Source organism: Cryptotermes secundus, unplaced genomic scaffold (assembly GCF_002891405.2).
Source record: "Cryptotermes secundus unplaced genomic scaffold, Csec_1.0 scaffold5, whole genome shotgun sequence".
Classification (NCBI taxonomy): Eukaryota; Metazoa; Arthropoda; class Insecta; order Blattodea; family Kalotermitidae; genus Cryptotermes; species Cryptotermes secundus.
The window spans coordinates 2,767,603-2,785,905 of NW_019724742.1; the positions used below are offsets into that span (position 1 = coordinate 2,767,603).

Below are 18,303 nucleotides of genomic sequence, written 5' to 3' on the forward strand. Positions count from 1 at the left end.
TGGTCTCTGGGTTATATACCCCATATGTATGCTTACTCATTATTTTCCCGGAGGGTGTAAGTCCGCCTCCAATGACGTCTTATCCCAAGGTGGGTGATCTCGTTGGCTGGGATCCTAAGGGGACACACCCCCTTCTACTGCTTAACTGTTTGGCTGACACTTATACCTCCAAACGTCCCCCCATCACACAAGTGTAAATTCTGTAGTTAGCAGTTCGATATACATTCAACGTCATTCTGCTGACTGGACATTCCCGCGTGGCAGGCCAATGTCCGTCTAAATCCATACGCAGAAATTCCTTTAAGTTGTTTAACCTTTCTTACATCCGCTTTCGTACCTCGTACAAGTATTTCCCAAGACTAAATCTATTCCAACCAATATTTTTTTCCTAAAATACAAAAAGTTAATACTATGTTAACATATTACCGGGGGTTGGCATTCACTGCACCACATTCTTGTTATGCAGTTTTCTCGAATCTCCTGTCACTTCATCTCTCTTCGGTCCAAATATTCTCCTTAACACCCTCAGTCTATCTTCCTCCCTTAATGTCAAACCAAGTTTCACACCCATACAGAACCACAGGCAAAATTATAGTTTTGTATATTCTAATTTTTATGTTTTTGGACAGCAGACGAGAAGACAAAAGGTTCTGGACTGAATGGTAGCAAGCATTACCAAAGTTCAATCTCCTCTTAATTTCCTCCTGAATCAGGTTTTGATCTGTTATCGTTGTTCCCAAATATCTGAATTGTGCCAAATTTTCAAAACATCTGTTCCTATCTTTATATCATGATTTTACCCTGCATTTTGGTGACGAGACAGCAACACTTAGTTTTCTCAGTGTTCACTTCTAGACCAACCTCTTTTCTTGCATCATTTAAAGTTTGTGTGTTTTTCTTTATGGTAAAAAAGTAAAAAAAGTAAAGCTATCCCAGTACCAGGCCATGAAGAACCGTAGGGTTGTGAGACGTTGAGGGTCCCACATTGTCTAGACAATCGGCTCAAAGATGGCGGTAAGGTTGTCAGCCCTACACGCCGGCCGTGCTTTACTCCCCAGGAGAATTATTTAATTAATTCCTGGTACTCATTTCTGTTAGAGGCTGAGTAAACCCCAGGGCCTAGTGCGACTGGAAGGATTAGGTCAACTGAAAAAAATCCAATGACTTCATCGGGACTTGAACCTGCGACCTTCCGGCTTGTAGCATAGCTCCTCAATCACTATGCTACCACGTGCCCCCGTTTTTCTTTATGGTATCTACATTATCACCCAACAGATTCACATCATCGACATAGGCCAACAGCTGATATGTCCTGTTTAATTTCAGTCTCACCTGGTCCCTGGACGTTCCTAATGGCATATTCTAGAGCAAAGTTGAAAAGGAGTGGTAATAAAGCAATAAAGTGTTTTAGGACATTCTGGATAGGAAATTTATCAGACAAATGTTTACCTACACAGACTTTACTATACGTTTCGTTTAAACACATTTTAATCAACCTAACTAGTTTCATGGGTATCCCAAACTCAGAATATTGTACAATACTTCCCTCCTGAGTCATAGGCTTTCTTGAAGTCTATGAATAGCTGATGTACTGTCTCATCGTACTCCCATTTTTTCTCCAATATCTGATGAATGCAAAAGATCTGATCTGTAGTGGATCTGTTACATCGAAACCCGCACTGATGATCCCCAATCATTTCATCTACAACCTTTCAACATTGTCGAGAATTTGTAACCATTGTGTAGATATTCTTGTCACTCCATTTGAAGCATCTATCTCCTTAATCTTGTCCTTGTTCTTGAGGATAGTGCAAATCGTTGATGTATACCGACTGTATGTGCGTGCTAGATCAGCCACGCTCACACCTCGTTCTCGCTTTTCAATGATTTTACATTTCATTTCTATGGTTATTTTTATTCTCTTATGGCTATCTTTTTGCGGCTTTTTCTTCGGGGACATTTTTGCAAGGGTATTAAACTTTGCACAAAAAAAATCACAAATAATATGTCTGAACAAAAGTTTGGAAAAATCTGTGATCACAAGCGACATTAAGATGCTAGCAGAACGAATGCTAAACACAGACTGATGTAGCAAACGCAAAATCCGGGACTTCTCCTCTCATCACTCGTTATGTGAAACATCGCTCGTTAAGCAATTCATTTTTTTACAGTTTTTTTTTTGCTCATTATGCAAATTACCCATTAAGCGAGGTTCCACTGCATTAAAATTTTACAGATGGACATATACAAAGATGGGTAATATTTAAGACTCACTCTTGACATGAAAACTATATGACATAACCACTTCCACTATCATTTACAAACCCTCACCAGATCCATACAACATGTTATATCTCTTTTTAGACATAATCACATCATCCTCAGTAGGCTGGAGTGTGAGGGGTGGGATGAGGGCCCCTGCAATGTATCTGCTCTCAGAATTCAGAAAGTTGAATGTTGCACAGGCCTGCTGTGTGGTTAATACTTCGATACTGATGCGATGATTTGCCATGAAGGAATGCACACACTTGTTCAGCTTTGGGCTATTCCTCACATCTCCTATCCCCAGAACAAGAATATCTGAAAATTCACACACTGTCATATGAACAACTGCAACAATCTGACAGAAACAGCTCACTATACAGCTGAAATGTCTGAGCCTGAAAGGATGAATAAATATAGATACGTTGAATGCATGTGCGCTGCTCAAAGGCAAAGCTGGGTCCTGGGCACAGAATGATCTTAGCACCACTCCTCTCTACACTTTTTTAAATGACTATAGTTTACTACCAATACAAAATTTATATTAAGAAGAGTGACAAGGGCAGGAAAAGATTAGATACATATAACCTAAAAAGAAAGATGTTCTGGGAAGAACTAATCGCATACTTTCCTTTGATACAATGTGAACTGCCTAGCAACAGTAGGGAGATATACAGACTCTTCTGATATGATATGGAACACAAGGAAAAAGACGCATCCAACAGTTCTTCTGTTGTTGTGTGTATTCTTTGCTGTGGGAACATGTTTACCGTGCACTGCTTAGCAATGATCAGGGGATATACATACAGAAACAGACTGATGGGAGAGATTTATGAAGTACCATATCAAAATGGGCTCAGGCATTCAGAAGTTGACAGGGATATACAGACAGTAAAGTGATCTCATAAGTCTACTTTCATTTTTTGCTGCAGACTTGAATGGAAGTTAATTCTGGCTTCAATATTGGGAAGGTTCAAGCACATGGTGTGGGCCCTGGGCAGCTGCCCACTTTGCCCACTGGATAAAGCAATTTCACATATGGTATGTCTGTTCATCATGCTCCCTTGCATGTCTGAATATGCACTGTGTAAGAGAGGTATGTATTTCTGTTACTAAAGATGAAGCAGTGTTGAAACCCATATTTAGTAGAAGTCTCTTGTAACATACCACAGAAAATTTAGAAGAAAATCTCCCAGAATTTCTATTTAACTGTATACCTCATAATGAAATTTGACACAAACCTGTATACATTTTTTAAAATGTTAACGAAACCCTCGGCACAAGGTTCCAAGTGTCCTAAGGATCAACTCATATACCAGAAATTCCAACAGCTTTCTCAGAAAAATACCCACTTTTCATAGGGGATATGAGGGCGGCGTGAAGATGCTGCGTCTTTATTTTCACTGCACAATGGAGCCTGCCACATCATCTCTAAATAAACTATTAAACTAATAATACTGAACTGGAGCCAATACAGAAACTCATTTTAAACAGGGCAGCATTTGTCAGTCTGTCACTGCATTGTTCCCATAAAAATGAAGGTGTTGCCATCACACATTTTTTTATTTATCAATTCAAAATACGTTTCAGCCTAGACAGGCCACAATCAGGTGATTCTTGAGGAAATACACAAATGGTGAATGACTACATATAAATTACAGTGCTAATACAAAACATGCACCACACCAGCACAAACTTCCACCACCACAGTGAGATGCTCCACACATTTCATTCCACACCCCAGCCCACCCCAAAACAATAGCAGACAAAATGTCCAACTAGAAGAAAACCTCTACAAAACGAATTAACACAAATGCTGCACAATAACTGAAGATCTGACCACTGCCAGACCAGCTTCCCAATCACTTGTCATAAGTGTCTTCTCTCTACAGTGCTTCAACACAGTTTTCAAGTCTTAATTTAAAATATAAAGTATATTTAGTATTATGTCAGATCTGACCAATTGTAACTAGTGAAAAAAATGTTTTATACTGGCACTATAATTTATATTTATTTGTATGCACAAACAGGACGCAACAATTCAAGAATGTTCTCATACTGTTTCCATGTAAACAAAATGCACAAGTGATCTATCATAGAACATTTACTGTATATTATGACTCAAAGCAAGCAACACATCAAGGCACAGGTGATGGATGAAGGAAGGGGAGGTGAATGATGATGATGATCATCATCATCATCAGTAATCTGTCAAGACGACAGGTCCACAGTCTCTTTCAAAACAATTCCTCCACTTAATGCGATCTAGAGCTTTCTCCTTCAAATGACAGTATCCTCTTCTGTCCCCAAGGTCATCCAGCATCTTCTTACGTCTTCTTCCTCGTCTTCTTGTCACTTCTATCCGCCCATCTATCTTTCCTTCGATAGCTTCTTTTAGAAGGCAGTTTCTGCGTAAAACATGACCAATCCAATTAGCCTTCCGTTTTCTTATTTCATGTAGGATATTCCTCTGCTCACTGACTCTAATTAACACTTCTTCATTTCTCACATAATCGGTCCAACTGATCTTCTCCATTCTTCTCCAACACCACATTTCGAAACTTTCCAGATGTTTCTGATCTACTGCCCTAAGTGTCCATGTTTCAGCCCCATACAGAGCTATGCTCCAAATGTAGCATTTCACTAGTTTCTTCCTCAAATTTAAGTCCAATTTGCTGGTAAAAAGATTCTTCTTCTTGCTAAATGCAGCTTTTGCCATGGCAATCCTGGATTTAATTTCACAAGTACACCTTCCATCATCTGTTAACAAGCTACCCAAATATTTAAAACATTTCACATTCTCCACTTGTTTTTGGTCTATCTTTATTGTGACTGGGGTTGGTTGTCTCGAAATTTTCATTACTTTTGTTTTCTCCACATTCATTTCCATGCCATAGCACCTTCCAATTTCAATTAGTCTATCAATCATGCCCTGTAGCACAGTTTCTTCCTTAGCCATTAACACAAGGTCATCTGCATATTTCACAGTTTGAATAATTTGCCCTCCTACTTTGAAGTCACCGAGCCCATCCAGAGCTTCCTTGGTAAGGCATTCGCTGTACAAGTTGAACAGAATTGGTGATAAACAGCATCCTTGTCGAACTCCTCTTCCAATCTGCACACTTCCTGTCTCCCCCCTGTCCAGTCGTACTCTAACTTTCTGATCCATGTACAATTTGCTAATCAATCTTCTTTCATGCCAATCGATACCTGTTTCTTTCAGGATCTGCATTAATTTGGTCCAGTTTACCCGGTCAAATGCCTTCTGCCAGTCTATGAAGCAAACACACAGTTCTTCATCTATCTCCAAAGTTCGTTCCGCTATAATTCTCATCATCCCAATTGCATCCCTGGTTCCTTTTCCTCTTCTAAATCCAAACTGATCTTCTCCAAGTACATCCTCTATTTTCCTTTCAATTCTTCTTTTAAGTATCTTTGCTATTATCTTTGCTGTATGTGCAATAAGACTTATTGTGCGATGGTCGCTGCATTTTGTAGCTTTTGTCTTTTTCTTTAAGGCAATCATTGTAACTTCTGTAAAGTCCTTGGGCCACTCTCCACTTTCATATATGGTGTTCATTAGTTTTGTCAGTGTTTTCAAACCACCTTCTCCCAGTAACTTGAGCACATCTCCAGGTACATCATCATCTCCTGTAGCCTTTCCCTTCCTCATTTCCTTGATAGCTTTTTCCACCTCACTTTGTAAAATATATGGTCCTTTCTCGTCTGTATCTACTTCTTCTTCCGGTTCAACTTCTAAGGTTTCTGGCCGATTAGGTCGATCATATAGTTCTGAAATATAATTTTCCCAAATTTTCAGCACTTGCCTCTGATCTACTATTCTATTCCCCTGGGAGTCTTCGATGCCAACATTTTGAATCCCATGATTCTCTTTCCATCCTAGTTCTTTTGTCTTCATGTACATCAAATCATAACGGCCTGTTCTTTGAAATTCCATAATCTCATTACATATCGAATGATGAATGATGATAGGAAAAATAAAATGGACCGGAAAGGAGAGAAGGTGATAAAGGTATGGAAGTTAAAATAACAGATGAAGTGACTTCCCATTGAATTTTCAGTGGCATTATACGTACTAGTATCTAGCATCATGTGCCAGAATGACAGTAGACACTGCAGTCTTTTAATTAAAAATGCAGAATTCTTCATAGTCCCAGCTGCTGAAAAACAAGGGACCAAGAATTGAGCCCTGTGGAACACCGCATTCAATTGTTTCCCATTTGGACGAGTTGTTACTGCCAATTCTATTACCCAATACAACTCTTTGATATCTACCTGTCAAATAAGATCCTATAAGTGTCTTGAATTTTCCTTCAGTTCCATAGAATTCCAATTTATCCAATATTTTATGGTTAACACAATCAAACGCCTTTTGTAAATCATAAAAAATGCCCTCCCACCATCAACTTATTATTCATTGCAGTTAAAATATTATTTATCAATGTAATAGCTGCCTTCTCAGTCAAGGAGTGTGTCCTAAAACCATATTGTTCATGTACCAACACATTATTTGGCCACGCCATAGCTGAAGTGGTTAGTCGCTGGCTACCCACCCCGGCAGCCCGGGTCTGGTCAAGTGGGATTTGTGGTGGACAAAGTGGCACTGGGGCGGGTTTTCTCCGAGTACTTCGGTTTCCTCTGCCAATCTTCATTCCACCAAATTTTCCATAATCATAATCACCCGGGGCAGGCTACAATAGGCTAATCAGTGGCTGCCGTGCCGAGTGGACCCAGTTGGACTCCACCCCCCACTAAGCGAATTTAAAAAACAGATTATTTGCTTCAATATGAGTAATAAGTCTCGCATATATGAGTTTTTCAATGATCTTAAAAAAAGAAGTCAACAATGATACAGAACTCTTCACTTACAGGTTTGATTGCTGATAGCTCTGTTAGCCATAATATTGTGAAAGGGTGTACAGTTGCCTGCATGCTCTGAGTGTACTTTGATTTACACCTGTTTAATTCTCAGCACTGACGGTTACAGTTCTGTGGTAATGACGTGACAAAATGCATGTAGAAGAAGAGGAGGAGATGAGATTTATTATCAAGCTAGAAATAATCACTGGCTTTGATTCTATTTAGGCTTACACTATTAAGCTAAATATTACGTGGAGTAACACGTCTTCTGCCCAATGAAAGCATGCTACTATGCCAAGGAGGATGCCTATATTATGAACCAAGGTATTCTGTTTGGCAGGAAAAGTTGTGAATTGGTAATGAATTGGTCAGTCACAAACTGTCAATGAAGGAAAGCAGTAATCTGTGTTCTTAGAAATATAAAGGTAGTGATGCTCTATTAGCCCATAGAATTTGAATTCAGAATGGTGGATGAAGACAGTGAACTATGGGGGTTATCCAGATTTCATATGTATCAATGCTTTGCGGATTAAAGAGTGATGTTAACATTCTACACCGTATGACAACTATTCAAAATACTAAGTCAGACTTTTCTTTCTGCCATGAAGACAGATCATCATCCAGATATAATGCCACTTCAGAGAGATTCTCATAAATTTTACTGGCCTAGTGACTGCAGCAAAACATCATTACAAGGGTCAATGAATGGTCCCAGCTTCTAATATCACCTGACACATATAGCATATCACTGATAATCTGATGTCTATAAAAACCCACAAAAATAACACAGCTCCTTAAAATATTTTCTTACCAATTTTAGGCTCAAGCAGAGAGAAGAGTGTGAGAGAATCTTCACTAATTGCATCCACGTGGCTCACATTCCAGCTCAGGACTGTATGAGGAAATATGGCCATGGGTCCCATCACATACATTCCATTATTGAGTCGGAATCCAAGCTGCAAATAATACCAGAACAGCTGATAATCCTCGGAGTACAACTGAATGCATACCATTTAAATCACTTCAGAAGCTGCAGCATGATAAGATCTTATATTTGCATAATTACTTAGTTACAAAGTTGTTACCTGACTGTAAGAGTCAATCATCAACACTTCTACATTCTTGTTCAGTATCTGAACTGTTGTCTTCCCATCAGGATCATAGCTGTGACCTCGCACTGAGACTACAGGCCAGCTATCCTTATAGAACCTAACACAAGAACACGAATTACCAAACAGTGAAACAAAGAAGAGTGCTGTGCAATTAAGTTGTCACAATAAACAACATCGCTAATAGTTTCTCAGCTCACTAAGAATTTCTCAACACTTTATGGAACCTGAAGGTTTAATTTTAAAGTAAAGTATAATGGCATTTTTAATTGTCAAAATCAATTATCACTGCACTGTGAATGTTATATGAGGGGGTTATTATTCATGTTCACTTGCACTGTACTGTCTTGAGTAAACCATGAATGAACACAGAATATTCCAGACTGTAAAAGTCGGCTGTCACTCTTCACAAGTTTGTCAATCCATTTTATCTGACCAAAGTACTAACATCTAGTAACAATGTGCCTGACTTACACATCAGAAGAGTCCAGTTCATATTTTGGCGTAGTCCACTAATTATCCTTAGGAAAAACATGTTCTCTCTTCGTCTGTCCAAGCAAATGATACAAGCTATCATGACCTGCACCATCTACACCAACTTATTGTACATAATCATCCTCCTCCGCACCTAAATAACCACTGAAGTTCATACATCATCGTTAAATACCCCACAAACCAAACCTTTCTACCTAATGCACATTAGCTAATTTGAAACAGATCTAATAACATGGAGATAGCACAATAAGAACCTTCTGACAATATGTCCTACAAATTATGTCTCAGAAGTTAACTTCCTGTCCATACTGAAAATAATGGCAAATAATTGTTTATTCTGAGCACTGACTTGGATGGCTCAAACCAGAATGAGAGTAGTGACAGTGACACTTCCCTGAAATTTGGCTCAAGGTGCTCACAAAGTGGAGCTTACCCTTTAGGCATATATATGGACTACCTCAAGTCTGTAATATCTTCTTTCCCTGTGTCTCTCCAACTAAATCACCTGCAGTTTGATTCTCATCTGTCTACTCTTCATTTCTGAGTTACCAGTCTGCCTTTGAAGGCAGAAATCATGGACATACCTAAAAGTCCATTTCCACTATTGCACAGTCAACCTCCACTTGTCACATATTCTGGAACTATTACATTTGTTGGCCCCTTTTTACTGCATCATATGACACTCCTGACAATTTGTAAAACAGGTTTTGCACTAACCACTATTATCATAGCCACAAGATTACAGTAGGGAAGTTCAAAAGGGTTTTTATGGGATTACTGAATTTCTGGACTCTGTCCATCATTTAGTATTATAAAAGAACACATTGTTCCATAATCTGAATCTCTTTTTGTCCTGGGGTGAAAAGGACAGGAGGTACCTACTACTCTTGGAGTGTTAATCTAAAGTATTTTGATGATTCTTTTTAATGGACCCACAAGGACAGGTGCCTCCCCACCTTTTCACGTGAGAATAGAAACAAATCCAGCTACCAAAATGTTGTCTTTCAGAATATGTGAAACTAGACAAAGTTCTGAATCTCATTAATACCAAATGAGGTCAGGACAGTTTGTATTTAGTCTAGAAACATAATACAATAAATATATTATTTTTTGCAAGCATGATTACTTGACTGAAGAAGTGCAAATAAAATATGACAAGTCTCCCAGTCCATTTCAACTACAATATGAGGTACAACAAATAAGATCATGTTTCAGGGCACTTTATGATATGCTCCTTACTGGCTTAGTTTTGTTTCAGAAATCTATCTCCTTCATTTTGCCCAGCTTCTGTCAGTTCCTTGTTTGCCTTACTCATCAGCTACGTTCCTCTGAAACACTGGTCTCTCTCCAAGCCATCTGAGAACACAATCCTGAAGATCACACTCCTAACATCCTTCACTGTTAAAAAAGCTTGAATGTTGGGAACTCAACTAGGTTATGAAATTATCATAGAACTTTACACAGGGAAATCTAATTAATAAGACACGTCTGCATAAGTTGTGCTATTGGATTCAAGTCTAGAATGCAGTCCCCACTACCGGTGTTTTGGGTTAGGTTGTTTGTTATGCGTACTTTCACTCATTCGTTCAATTTATTTGGCATTCATAATTGCTACAACAGTAACACTTGAACAAGTCACATTATTAAATACATCATTCTTGAAATCCTTTTGCCCAAATTACAATTTGTCATTCATGCGCGGACTTACGGATGCCCATGATGACCATAGTCTAGAAGTGGTCCTTTTACTGTTCTTTTGTGCATTAACAGGCGCACCTAATATCATACACCCACAAATACCAAAGAAGCTGCTAGGGAGTGATACAGCTGTCTAACCCGTACCTTTTGAAGGGAGCTGCACTGCTTCTTACTATATTTCTTAGTATAAGCACCATTGTGGTTATAGTTAGGAGACAACACGCTATTAAATGTACGGTTCAGTGTGTTCAATATTTAGTCGTTAATACTGAATTTGACATATTCGTAACTTGTGAAATGAAAATCCAATAAAATCCAAACGTTCCTAACCTACAAAACTGATCATATGCTATTTCATTCCAATTGCACTTAAAAGGGGACAGCGGGTACCGACAGGTACTGCAATTATTCCCAATGTTCTCAATGGCTACTGCCGCTACTGCGATCGTTCGGGACGGTAGTTGGTCGCTGTTGAGTTGTGAACGTTGTGAATGGTGGTCACGTGGCAGTAATTAGTTCGTGTAGAGGTGTAGAGCGTGTAGAGAGTGGAAGAAAAGTGGGCGAATAATTAAAGTGCAAACGAAAATTTTGTTTTCCTGTTTCCAGTGTTGTTAATATTACAGGCGGAAACGTTACAATATGCAGGTATGATTCATTCTGCTAGAGGTGACCAAATTTTGCTAGCCGGGAAGGTGTAATGATTAAACACCTTACCTGTCCTTGCGTTCACTGTCGATTAATAATTATTTTTCAGCACCGCTGCATGTCGTACGGGAATAAGCGAGTCCCTTGTTCAAGAATAATATAATTTAAAACCAATGTCAATTTAAAATTATTATTGCTTCTGAAAAAAGTAACGAAGTGCTAAATATCGTATTTCATTTTATCGTTCACGTTTAAACTATGAGTGGTTTGCATATTGCTTCTGAAAAAAGTAACGAGGGGGCATCGTAGTTGTTTGAGGCACTATGCTACAAGCCGGAAGGTAGGGGGTTCAATTCCCAGTGAGGTCATCGGATTTTTCAGTTGACCTAAACCTTCTACCCGCACTGTGGCCCTGGGGTGGACCCAGCCTCTAACAGAAATGAGTACCAGGAATCTTCATGGGAGTATAGGGTGGCCATCAAGTAAGGCTGACAACCCCACTGTCATCTGTGTGAGCCAATTGTCTAGAAAATGTGGGAGCCTTGATGTCTCACAGCCCTGTGTGTCTCCATGTCCTGTTACAGGGATAGCATTACCTTTTACCGTGTTAAGTATTTTCTTAAAGTTTCATTACATCTGTCATTTTGCTTTCATTGTTGTTCCTTATATTTCAAATGTTTGGATTAGTTTGCTGGTATGGCTTTGGTGTGACTGCTTGCTTTGCTCCTGCAGCATAATTATGTTCACATTTTTATCGCTTACAAACATGCCTTGAATTCATTAAAAGTACATAACCTTGATCTCTTTCCAGAATCCAGATGAGGATACTGAGTGGAATGATATCCTTCGGAGCAAAGGAATTCTTCCTCAGAAAGAAACAGAAGTTACGGAGGCAGATATTGTCAACATGTTGGAAGCAACAATAGAAGAGAAGCAGTCCAAAAGTGAGAAAATTTATATCTCATCTTCACATTCCTTGTATGAAAATTATTTCTAATAAACGTAAGGAATAAAGACCAAATGATCATGTCATATTTGAAAACGTAGGTTGACTTTGCTGAATTCCAGGAATACTTTCATGGAGATCTATTCAAGTGACATAAGTTATTTATTTCATTTATTCACCTTCCATAAATCCTGTCGAGAGTACATTCTCATGCGGCTGTGGAGATCATCCTAGTTACAGTTATCAGTTCACTGAATTTGCTGATTTATTCTTAAAACTGCCAGAATGAGATAATATTTTCTTCAGTGACCCTTTAATCAGAAGTTCTGTGTGATTTGCACCGAATGAAGTATCACACCAGATTTAAATTTGAATGAAACGGGGGTGTCTTTGTAAGAAATCCTTTAAGTTTTAAAATTTGTAGATTTTAACTCTGCTATTCTCAGACATTCTAAAACCTTCATTAAAAATTGTTCACATTAGCTTCATCCCTATAACTTCATGACATTGAGGGATTAAATTAGTTTGAAATTTCAGCACCAGAATGCCCCACTCATTACTATCCTGTGGAAAATTGTGATTGCGGTATGTTTAGAAAACCTGCTCATGTCATGACCTGTGTGTTGAAAACCATGAGCATTCACTTATTCATTTGTTAATCATGTAGATCATGATACAATGATATAGGACAAGTCATTCAGCTAATATACATCATTAAATTACAACAATCTTAATACTAAGCAACAGGTGGAGACTAGAGTCCCAAGCTCTACTCACATCTGTAGATGATACCCCGTTTGGAAAAGTAGGACCATGTGAGTTACATAAATTAGCAAAATCATTGAAATTGAGAAAGACATGTGGACTTGAGGTATTCTAAATGAATGCCTTAGGCATCTTCGAAGAAGACAGTTAGTACATCTGACACCATTCATTTAATCACTTTGTTTGGCTGTCCCATTTTCCAAAGCCTTGGAAGGAAGCAAAAGTTATGTTACCGAAACCCAATAGGGACCCAGAATTTCCTCAAAATTTACATCCAATTAGCCTCTTGTCTGCAACAAGCAAGCTATTTGATAAATTATTAACAGAAAAGCGCACGAATGTGCATTACATAGATTCTGGGTTTTAGCCTTTACTATAATCACACAGAGATTTATGGTTGTTTTTACATCTTGTGATGTGGTATACATCGCAGAACTGATCACATAACGAGCACACGCAGTTTTCGCTTGGGTCGTGATAAGACATGTTTTTACATATTTTATGGTGGAACCCATGCACTGCTAGTTTTATCACCACATGTCTTAGTCTCTGGTTGGCGTTGGTCCAGTTCCAGTTCAACATGGCATCCGTGCTGTAGAAATCTAGAGGTATTTCTTCTCTTTTCTTCCTTCTCTCCGCTAGGTGTGCTTCTACATTCTTTGTGGATGGCAGCTGTAGCTTTATCCTCAGCTCTTCGATGAGGAAGGGCTCCCATGTCAATTCATATGTTAGGCGGGAGCGCGTGTATTTTGAAATGCCCATTATGGTTTTCAGGAATTTTGCTTTCACTCCCTCGATGTTGGCCAGATCTTTTTTCGACAGTTTTTCCCATATCAGGTGAATCTCGTAAGTGAGTATTGGTAGGATTTTTGTGTCGAATAGACTCATAGCTGTCTTTAAGGATAGATGATGTAAATTGTTAATGTCATACATGGCTTTCATGGCTGCCAGTGCTTTGTCTTTGATGTGTAATCTGAACGTCCNATATCACTGCATCTTTCGACTTTTCTCGTATTACTGCTATTAAATCCGCTGTGGCAATATTGAATAATATGGGGCTGAGGGGGTCCCCTTGTAGTACTCCGTTGGTTTGGGTGATTTCTTTTGTTTTGCAGATCGCATCATCTATGGTGATTTGGTTGTATGCCAGGATATTTTTTACTATGACAGTTAGTGGGTTTAGATTTCCGATCATGTTTTGGAGTTTCGATATCAGTTTATTCCTAAGCTATTTGATAAAGTTATTCTAAAAATTGTTCAAAGGCACCTTAAAGAAAGAAGCCTGCTTAATGCAAACATGTTTGGTTTCTGTGCCTGTCACAGCACCCTTCAAAGTATGAGGCTTATGGACCATGTCATCTTAAATTTCATCAACAACACGTCTATGGCCACAGTATTCTTGGATATTGAGAAAGCATTTGATACAACATGACACCTTGGCTTGCTATGTAAATTGTCGGAATTAAAATTTTTGATCAGCCTAATCAAGCTTATTAGCTCTTCTTTTTCAGACGAAATTCAGAATTTTGAAGGTGAAATGTCTGTGCCAAGGGATATACAAGCAGGGGTGCCATAAGGTTCCATCCTGTCCCCCACATTGTACAGCATATTTATAAATGATATACCTCAAACACCTGGTGTCTATCTAAGTCTCTTTGCTGACGACACCCTGTATATATGACTGACTGCAGGGAGTGTTACGTTCTCAGAAAGATGCAGCGAGGTTTCAGTGCTACTGCGACAAGGTGTGAGCACTCGAACATAAAAATCAATGATCATAAGACTCAGGCCATCTACTTTTCTCATGTACTTACGTTCCCTGAGGCTTATCTTTCATCAAATGGACAGAACAGCCCCTTCACCAATCAGGTGAAATATTTCCGTGTAATCTAAGAGGTTTACAGGAAGACTGCACATAGAAATGATTGAAGCCAAAGCCTTCCAAACATTTAATAGAATTGACTTCCTCTTAAAAAATGAGTGTTTAAGCACCAGCATTAAACTAACCCTTCATAAGGTACTGATCGGATGAATAAAGACTTCAGCTTGCCTCGGCTGGGAATTAGCGGCTCACACCAACCTCTTGAAATTACAGCTCCTACAAGACAAGGTTTCCCATGCTATTGGAAATTTTCCAAGATGCACACCATTCTGTGATTTGCACACAGTTTTCAACCTTCTGTGTGCGCCATATTATTGTATAACAAAATTGTGCAGGCAGCATGAAGAAGTCATACAAAATCGTGAGAATGAACATGGTCACAGCATAGGACAAGGCGAAACCAGACATAAAAAATATAAGAGGCTTAACTTGGCGGTGGTCAAGCTTATAACCGTTGATGTAGAATAGGCATGTTCTGTTTTGCAAAGCCTAGACTGAGGACTTGTGTGTAATGCAAAAGGAAGAATTTTCAGTGACATGCTATATGTGCGATATGTACGCTTGACAAAAGGCCAAGCATGTTCATAAGAGACATACCCATCCTCTCAGGAGAGAAGATGTTACATGAGGACTATAACTGCAAAGGTTCAATTGAAGAAATATATCTCAGGTTGTGAGTCTCAAGGGGTTTGGTGACAAAACTAACTAAAACTATGGCACACAAAGTCTTCTGTTTTTCATTCTTTCATTACTAGTCATGTCACTAGTCGTTTCTTGATAGTGGCTACTAACAGTGGAACTGACGACTCTTGGAACTATTGCACCTGATTTCCTTATGCCAGCTGAAGTTTTATACAAAAAACATGGGATGGTCTGAAACAATTTCTTTCAAGACAGCACATATATGTTGCTGACTTTGTAGATCAGACAGCTTAATGTTCTCTCCCTCCAGGTACACACGAGCCCTCTTAGCAGCAAGATGTGCATAATATGTTGGTGCTGGATAGGACACACTGCGTGTACAACGTGAGAACACATGACTTAAGTAGTATGCAATCTTTTCAATTTCATATTCTGTCATACTGTCATCATCATTCCACAATAAATGATACTTTGTAGGTCTGCTAACACCCTGGATGCTGGAATGGCTAACCAGATAAAAGTCCACTTCAGTCGGGTGAGTAACTTCACGATCAACCACTGTACCGGGTGGAACGTTCTTATATCTCCCATCTGCATCCTCACTTCTTGGAAAGAATCGGGTGTGGTGACGTTTCTGCACCACCAGGAATGTTACTTTAGGTTCATATTCTTGGCCCATAGAAAAACAAGCACATCGAATTGCATTCACCTCGCTTTTCAAAACCTGTGCGAACTGTCCGTCAGTTACACCATCTCGAAAAAATATTATCCTCTCCGGTGTGCAAGCAGACGTGTGTCTATAAAAGAACAGAAGCTGCTGCCGCATGATATTTTCCAAGTCTTCAATGATCTCTACCTTCGGAGGTTGTAATCTAATCTGGATGTTGTACTTGAATGCGTTTGGATCATGGCTGGCAGTTACAGCAGCAACTGAAGGGATGCTAAGCTGATCAGGTGATGGATGGGTCACATCGGCTCCTACTATCATAACTGGGCAAAACAAACATGGTGGCCTTGATACTGAAGCAAATGTGTGGTTTATACCATTCAGTTTAGCTGAATATCAATTGGATGGTTGTAGATCGACACATTGTGCACATATCAAATCTCATTAATTTATATGAAAATGACACAGTATTTGTGTGTTTGGGATAAAGCTGTCCCTGTGCTTAATTAAAGACCATGCCATGAAGACATATGGGGGAATGGAGGTATAGCTCCACCATTCTTGATCTTGGCTGTAGATGAAGCTGCATGGTCAGTTTCACGCCTCGGCTGCTTTATCCGTGTAAGAGCCCCCAGTACCCATTGGATAGGAGGCTGGGTGAACCCTAGAGCTGGTCTGTACACTGTGGAGTAGAGAAAAATCTCTTGCCTCTGCCAGGAATCAAACCCTGGCCATCCAGCCCACAGCACATTGCTATACCGACTGAGCTATCCCAGCTCCATTGTGTGTTTCACATCTAATAAAACCATTTTTTTAAATTTGTCTTCACCAAATTTTCTGTAATCAAATTATAAATATCAAAACATTCCATTATGGGAACTTATACATGAGCAGATTTTGGGCTGGACAGAGCGCAGGAACTGGAATCTGGGGGTTATATATTGGGCATCTTAGCAGAAACTAAGGCCAACCTTGTGTCCTGGTGTTTGTTCTTTCCTGAAAGTCCACTAAAATCAAATTGGTAAACAAACCAGGAAGTTATTTTGTAAAAAACATATTGAATGACGTGAAAACCTTGTCAGATGAAATATAGATTAGGACAGCAATGAAGCAATGGCATCCTGACCCTGAAGATGATTTCTTTTTTGTGGTTCACTTTACGATGCTCTCAGTATTCAGATTATATCTTGTGAAATGGCATGATGATTAGTGAGAAATTGATTGCGAAGGAGTTGGAATGAAATAATTGTGGCTTAATTGACGTACTATCCTAGCACTGGCCTGGTGGGGACTAGGAAAATCATGAAATGTCGCAGTTGCCATAGCCGAGATTAGAACTGAACAAATCCTGAGTGAGTTCATGTTTATGAATGCTGTTACTTCCAGACTGGAGCACATTCAGAAATGTCTTGAGACAGACTTCAATATATGAAGTTCTTCACACGCCGATGTGGTCAGTAGGCATTGTCCTGTAGGGGTCTCCTTACCCACGACCCCCATGATAAAAGGGGAAGATATTTAAACTATCATAGTTACTATGTTGGGCAAGACGCGTGGTCAGTTGGGAGAGTATATGTAGTATGCCTTTGAGATGAGCTCAGGTGCCATAATATACATACCAAGGTTCATAAAGATTTGTTCAGGCATTCAGAAGTTAATAGGGCGATACACAGACATCATGGTGATTGCATAAGCATAGCTTTATTTTTTTAAAATAAGGAAAGTAAGTCAGAATGAAGTGTGATAATACGTACTACTTAAAACATCATAATAGAAGTGGTCAAAGAAAATGAGGACTATACATATCATACACATTTCATAAACCCTACAATATATTTTCTTAAAAATCTTATACGTGTGTATTTTGTCCTATATTCAGGATGAAATTTCGTTGTCTTGTTTTCCCATTAGGAAGATAGCGTATTCACCGTTGAAATGTGTAAAGATTTGAATTATCATATTTCTATATTAAAGTTGAGAGCTCCACATAAAAAATCTTCAAAAATGAAACTGAGAGAAAGTATGAACATCTCTCACCTGTTCTATATGAGTGTGTGAAATCTGCCCTGACCTATCTCGTCGTGGTTTGTGCTGTAGTCTTTAAGGTATTTGTATGCAAGTTTACTCCACCCAATACTGTTGCTGCATTTATGGGCACTGAGGCACTGTACATATATCCAATATTAGGTGAAAGAGACGTTGATCACTGGGGTTGTGGGTTTGAATCCCATTTGAGGCATGGATGTCTGTGTGCATTTATTCTGTGTGTATGTAATGGCCTTACAACAGCCTGACCCCCCCCCCCCCACCC

At 39.1% G+C, this 18,303-nt stretch overlaps 3 protein-coding genes across 4 annotated transcripts in view; 2 read left to right on the top strand and 1 right to left on the bottom strand.

Moving 5' to 3' along the window:
• LOC111862643 (tectonic-1) overlaps window positions 1–4,506 on the top strand; it is a 24,436-nt gene extending 19,930 nt beyond the window's left edge. Inside the window, exon 8 of the mRNA XM_023848171.2 lies at window positions 3,195–4,506. Within this exon, the coding sequence (XP_023703939.1) occupies window positions 3,195–3,200 (6 nt within the window). The 3' untranslated portion in view covers window positions 3,201–4,506. The remainder of the gene's footprint in view (window positions 1–3,194) is intronic.
• Window positions 2,172–10,822, bottom strand: LOC111862646 (NADH dehydrogenase [ubiquinone] 1 alpha subcomplex assembly factor 3). 2 transcript variants are annotated; one of them, XM_023848174.2, is made up of 4 exons: window positions 10,590–10,822; window positions 8,229–8,352; window positions 7,955–8,099; window positions 2,172–2,580 (listed from the first exon to the last, which is right to left on the bottom strand). In XM_023848174.2, exons 1-4 carry the CDS (start codon window positions 10,640–10,642, stop codon window positions 2,318–2,320), a joined length of 585 nt encoding a protein of 194 aa, XP_023703942.1. In that variant the 5' UTR covers window positions 10,643–10,822; the 3' UTR covers window positions 2,172–2,317. The 2 variants fall into 2 exon arrangements, with proteins under 2 accessions (XP_023703942.1, XP_023703941.1); XM_023848173.2 differs by lacking the exon at window positions 10,590–10,822 and adding an exon at window positions 10,456–10,579.
• Window positions 10,823–10,942: 120 nt separating this feature from the next.
• Window positions 10,943–18,303, top strand: part of LOC111862645 (viral IAP-associated factor homolog) — a 12,228-nt gene continuing 4,867 nt past the window's right edge. Inside the window, exons 1-2 of the mRNA XM_023848172.2 lie at window positions 10,943–11,090; window positions 11,902–12,034. Of these exons, the coding sequence (XP_023703940.1) occupies window positions 11,085–11,090; window positions 11,902–12,034 (139 nt within the window). The 5' untranslated portion in view covers window positions 10,943–11,084. The remainder of the gene's footprint in view (window positions 11,091–11,901; window positions 12,035–18,303) is intronic.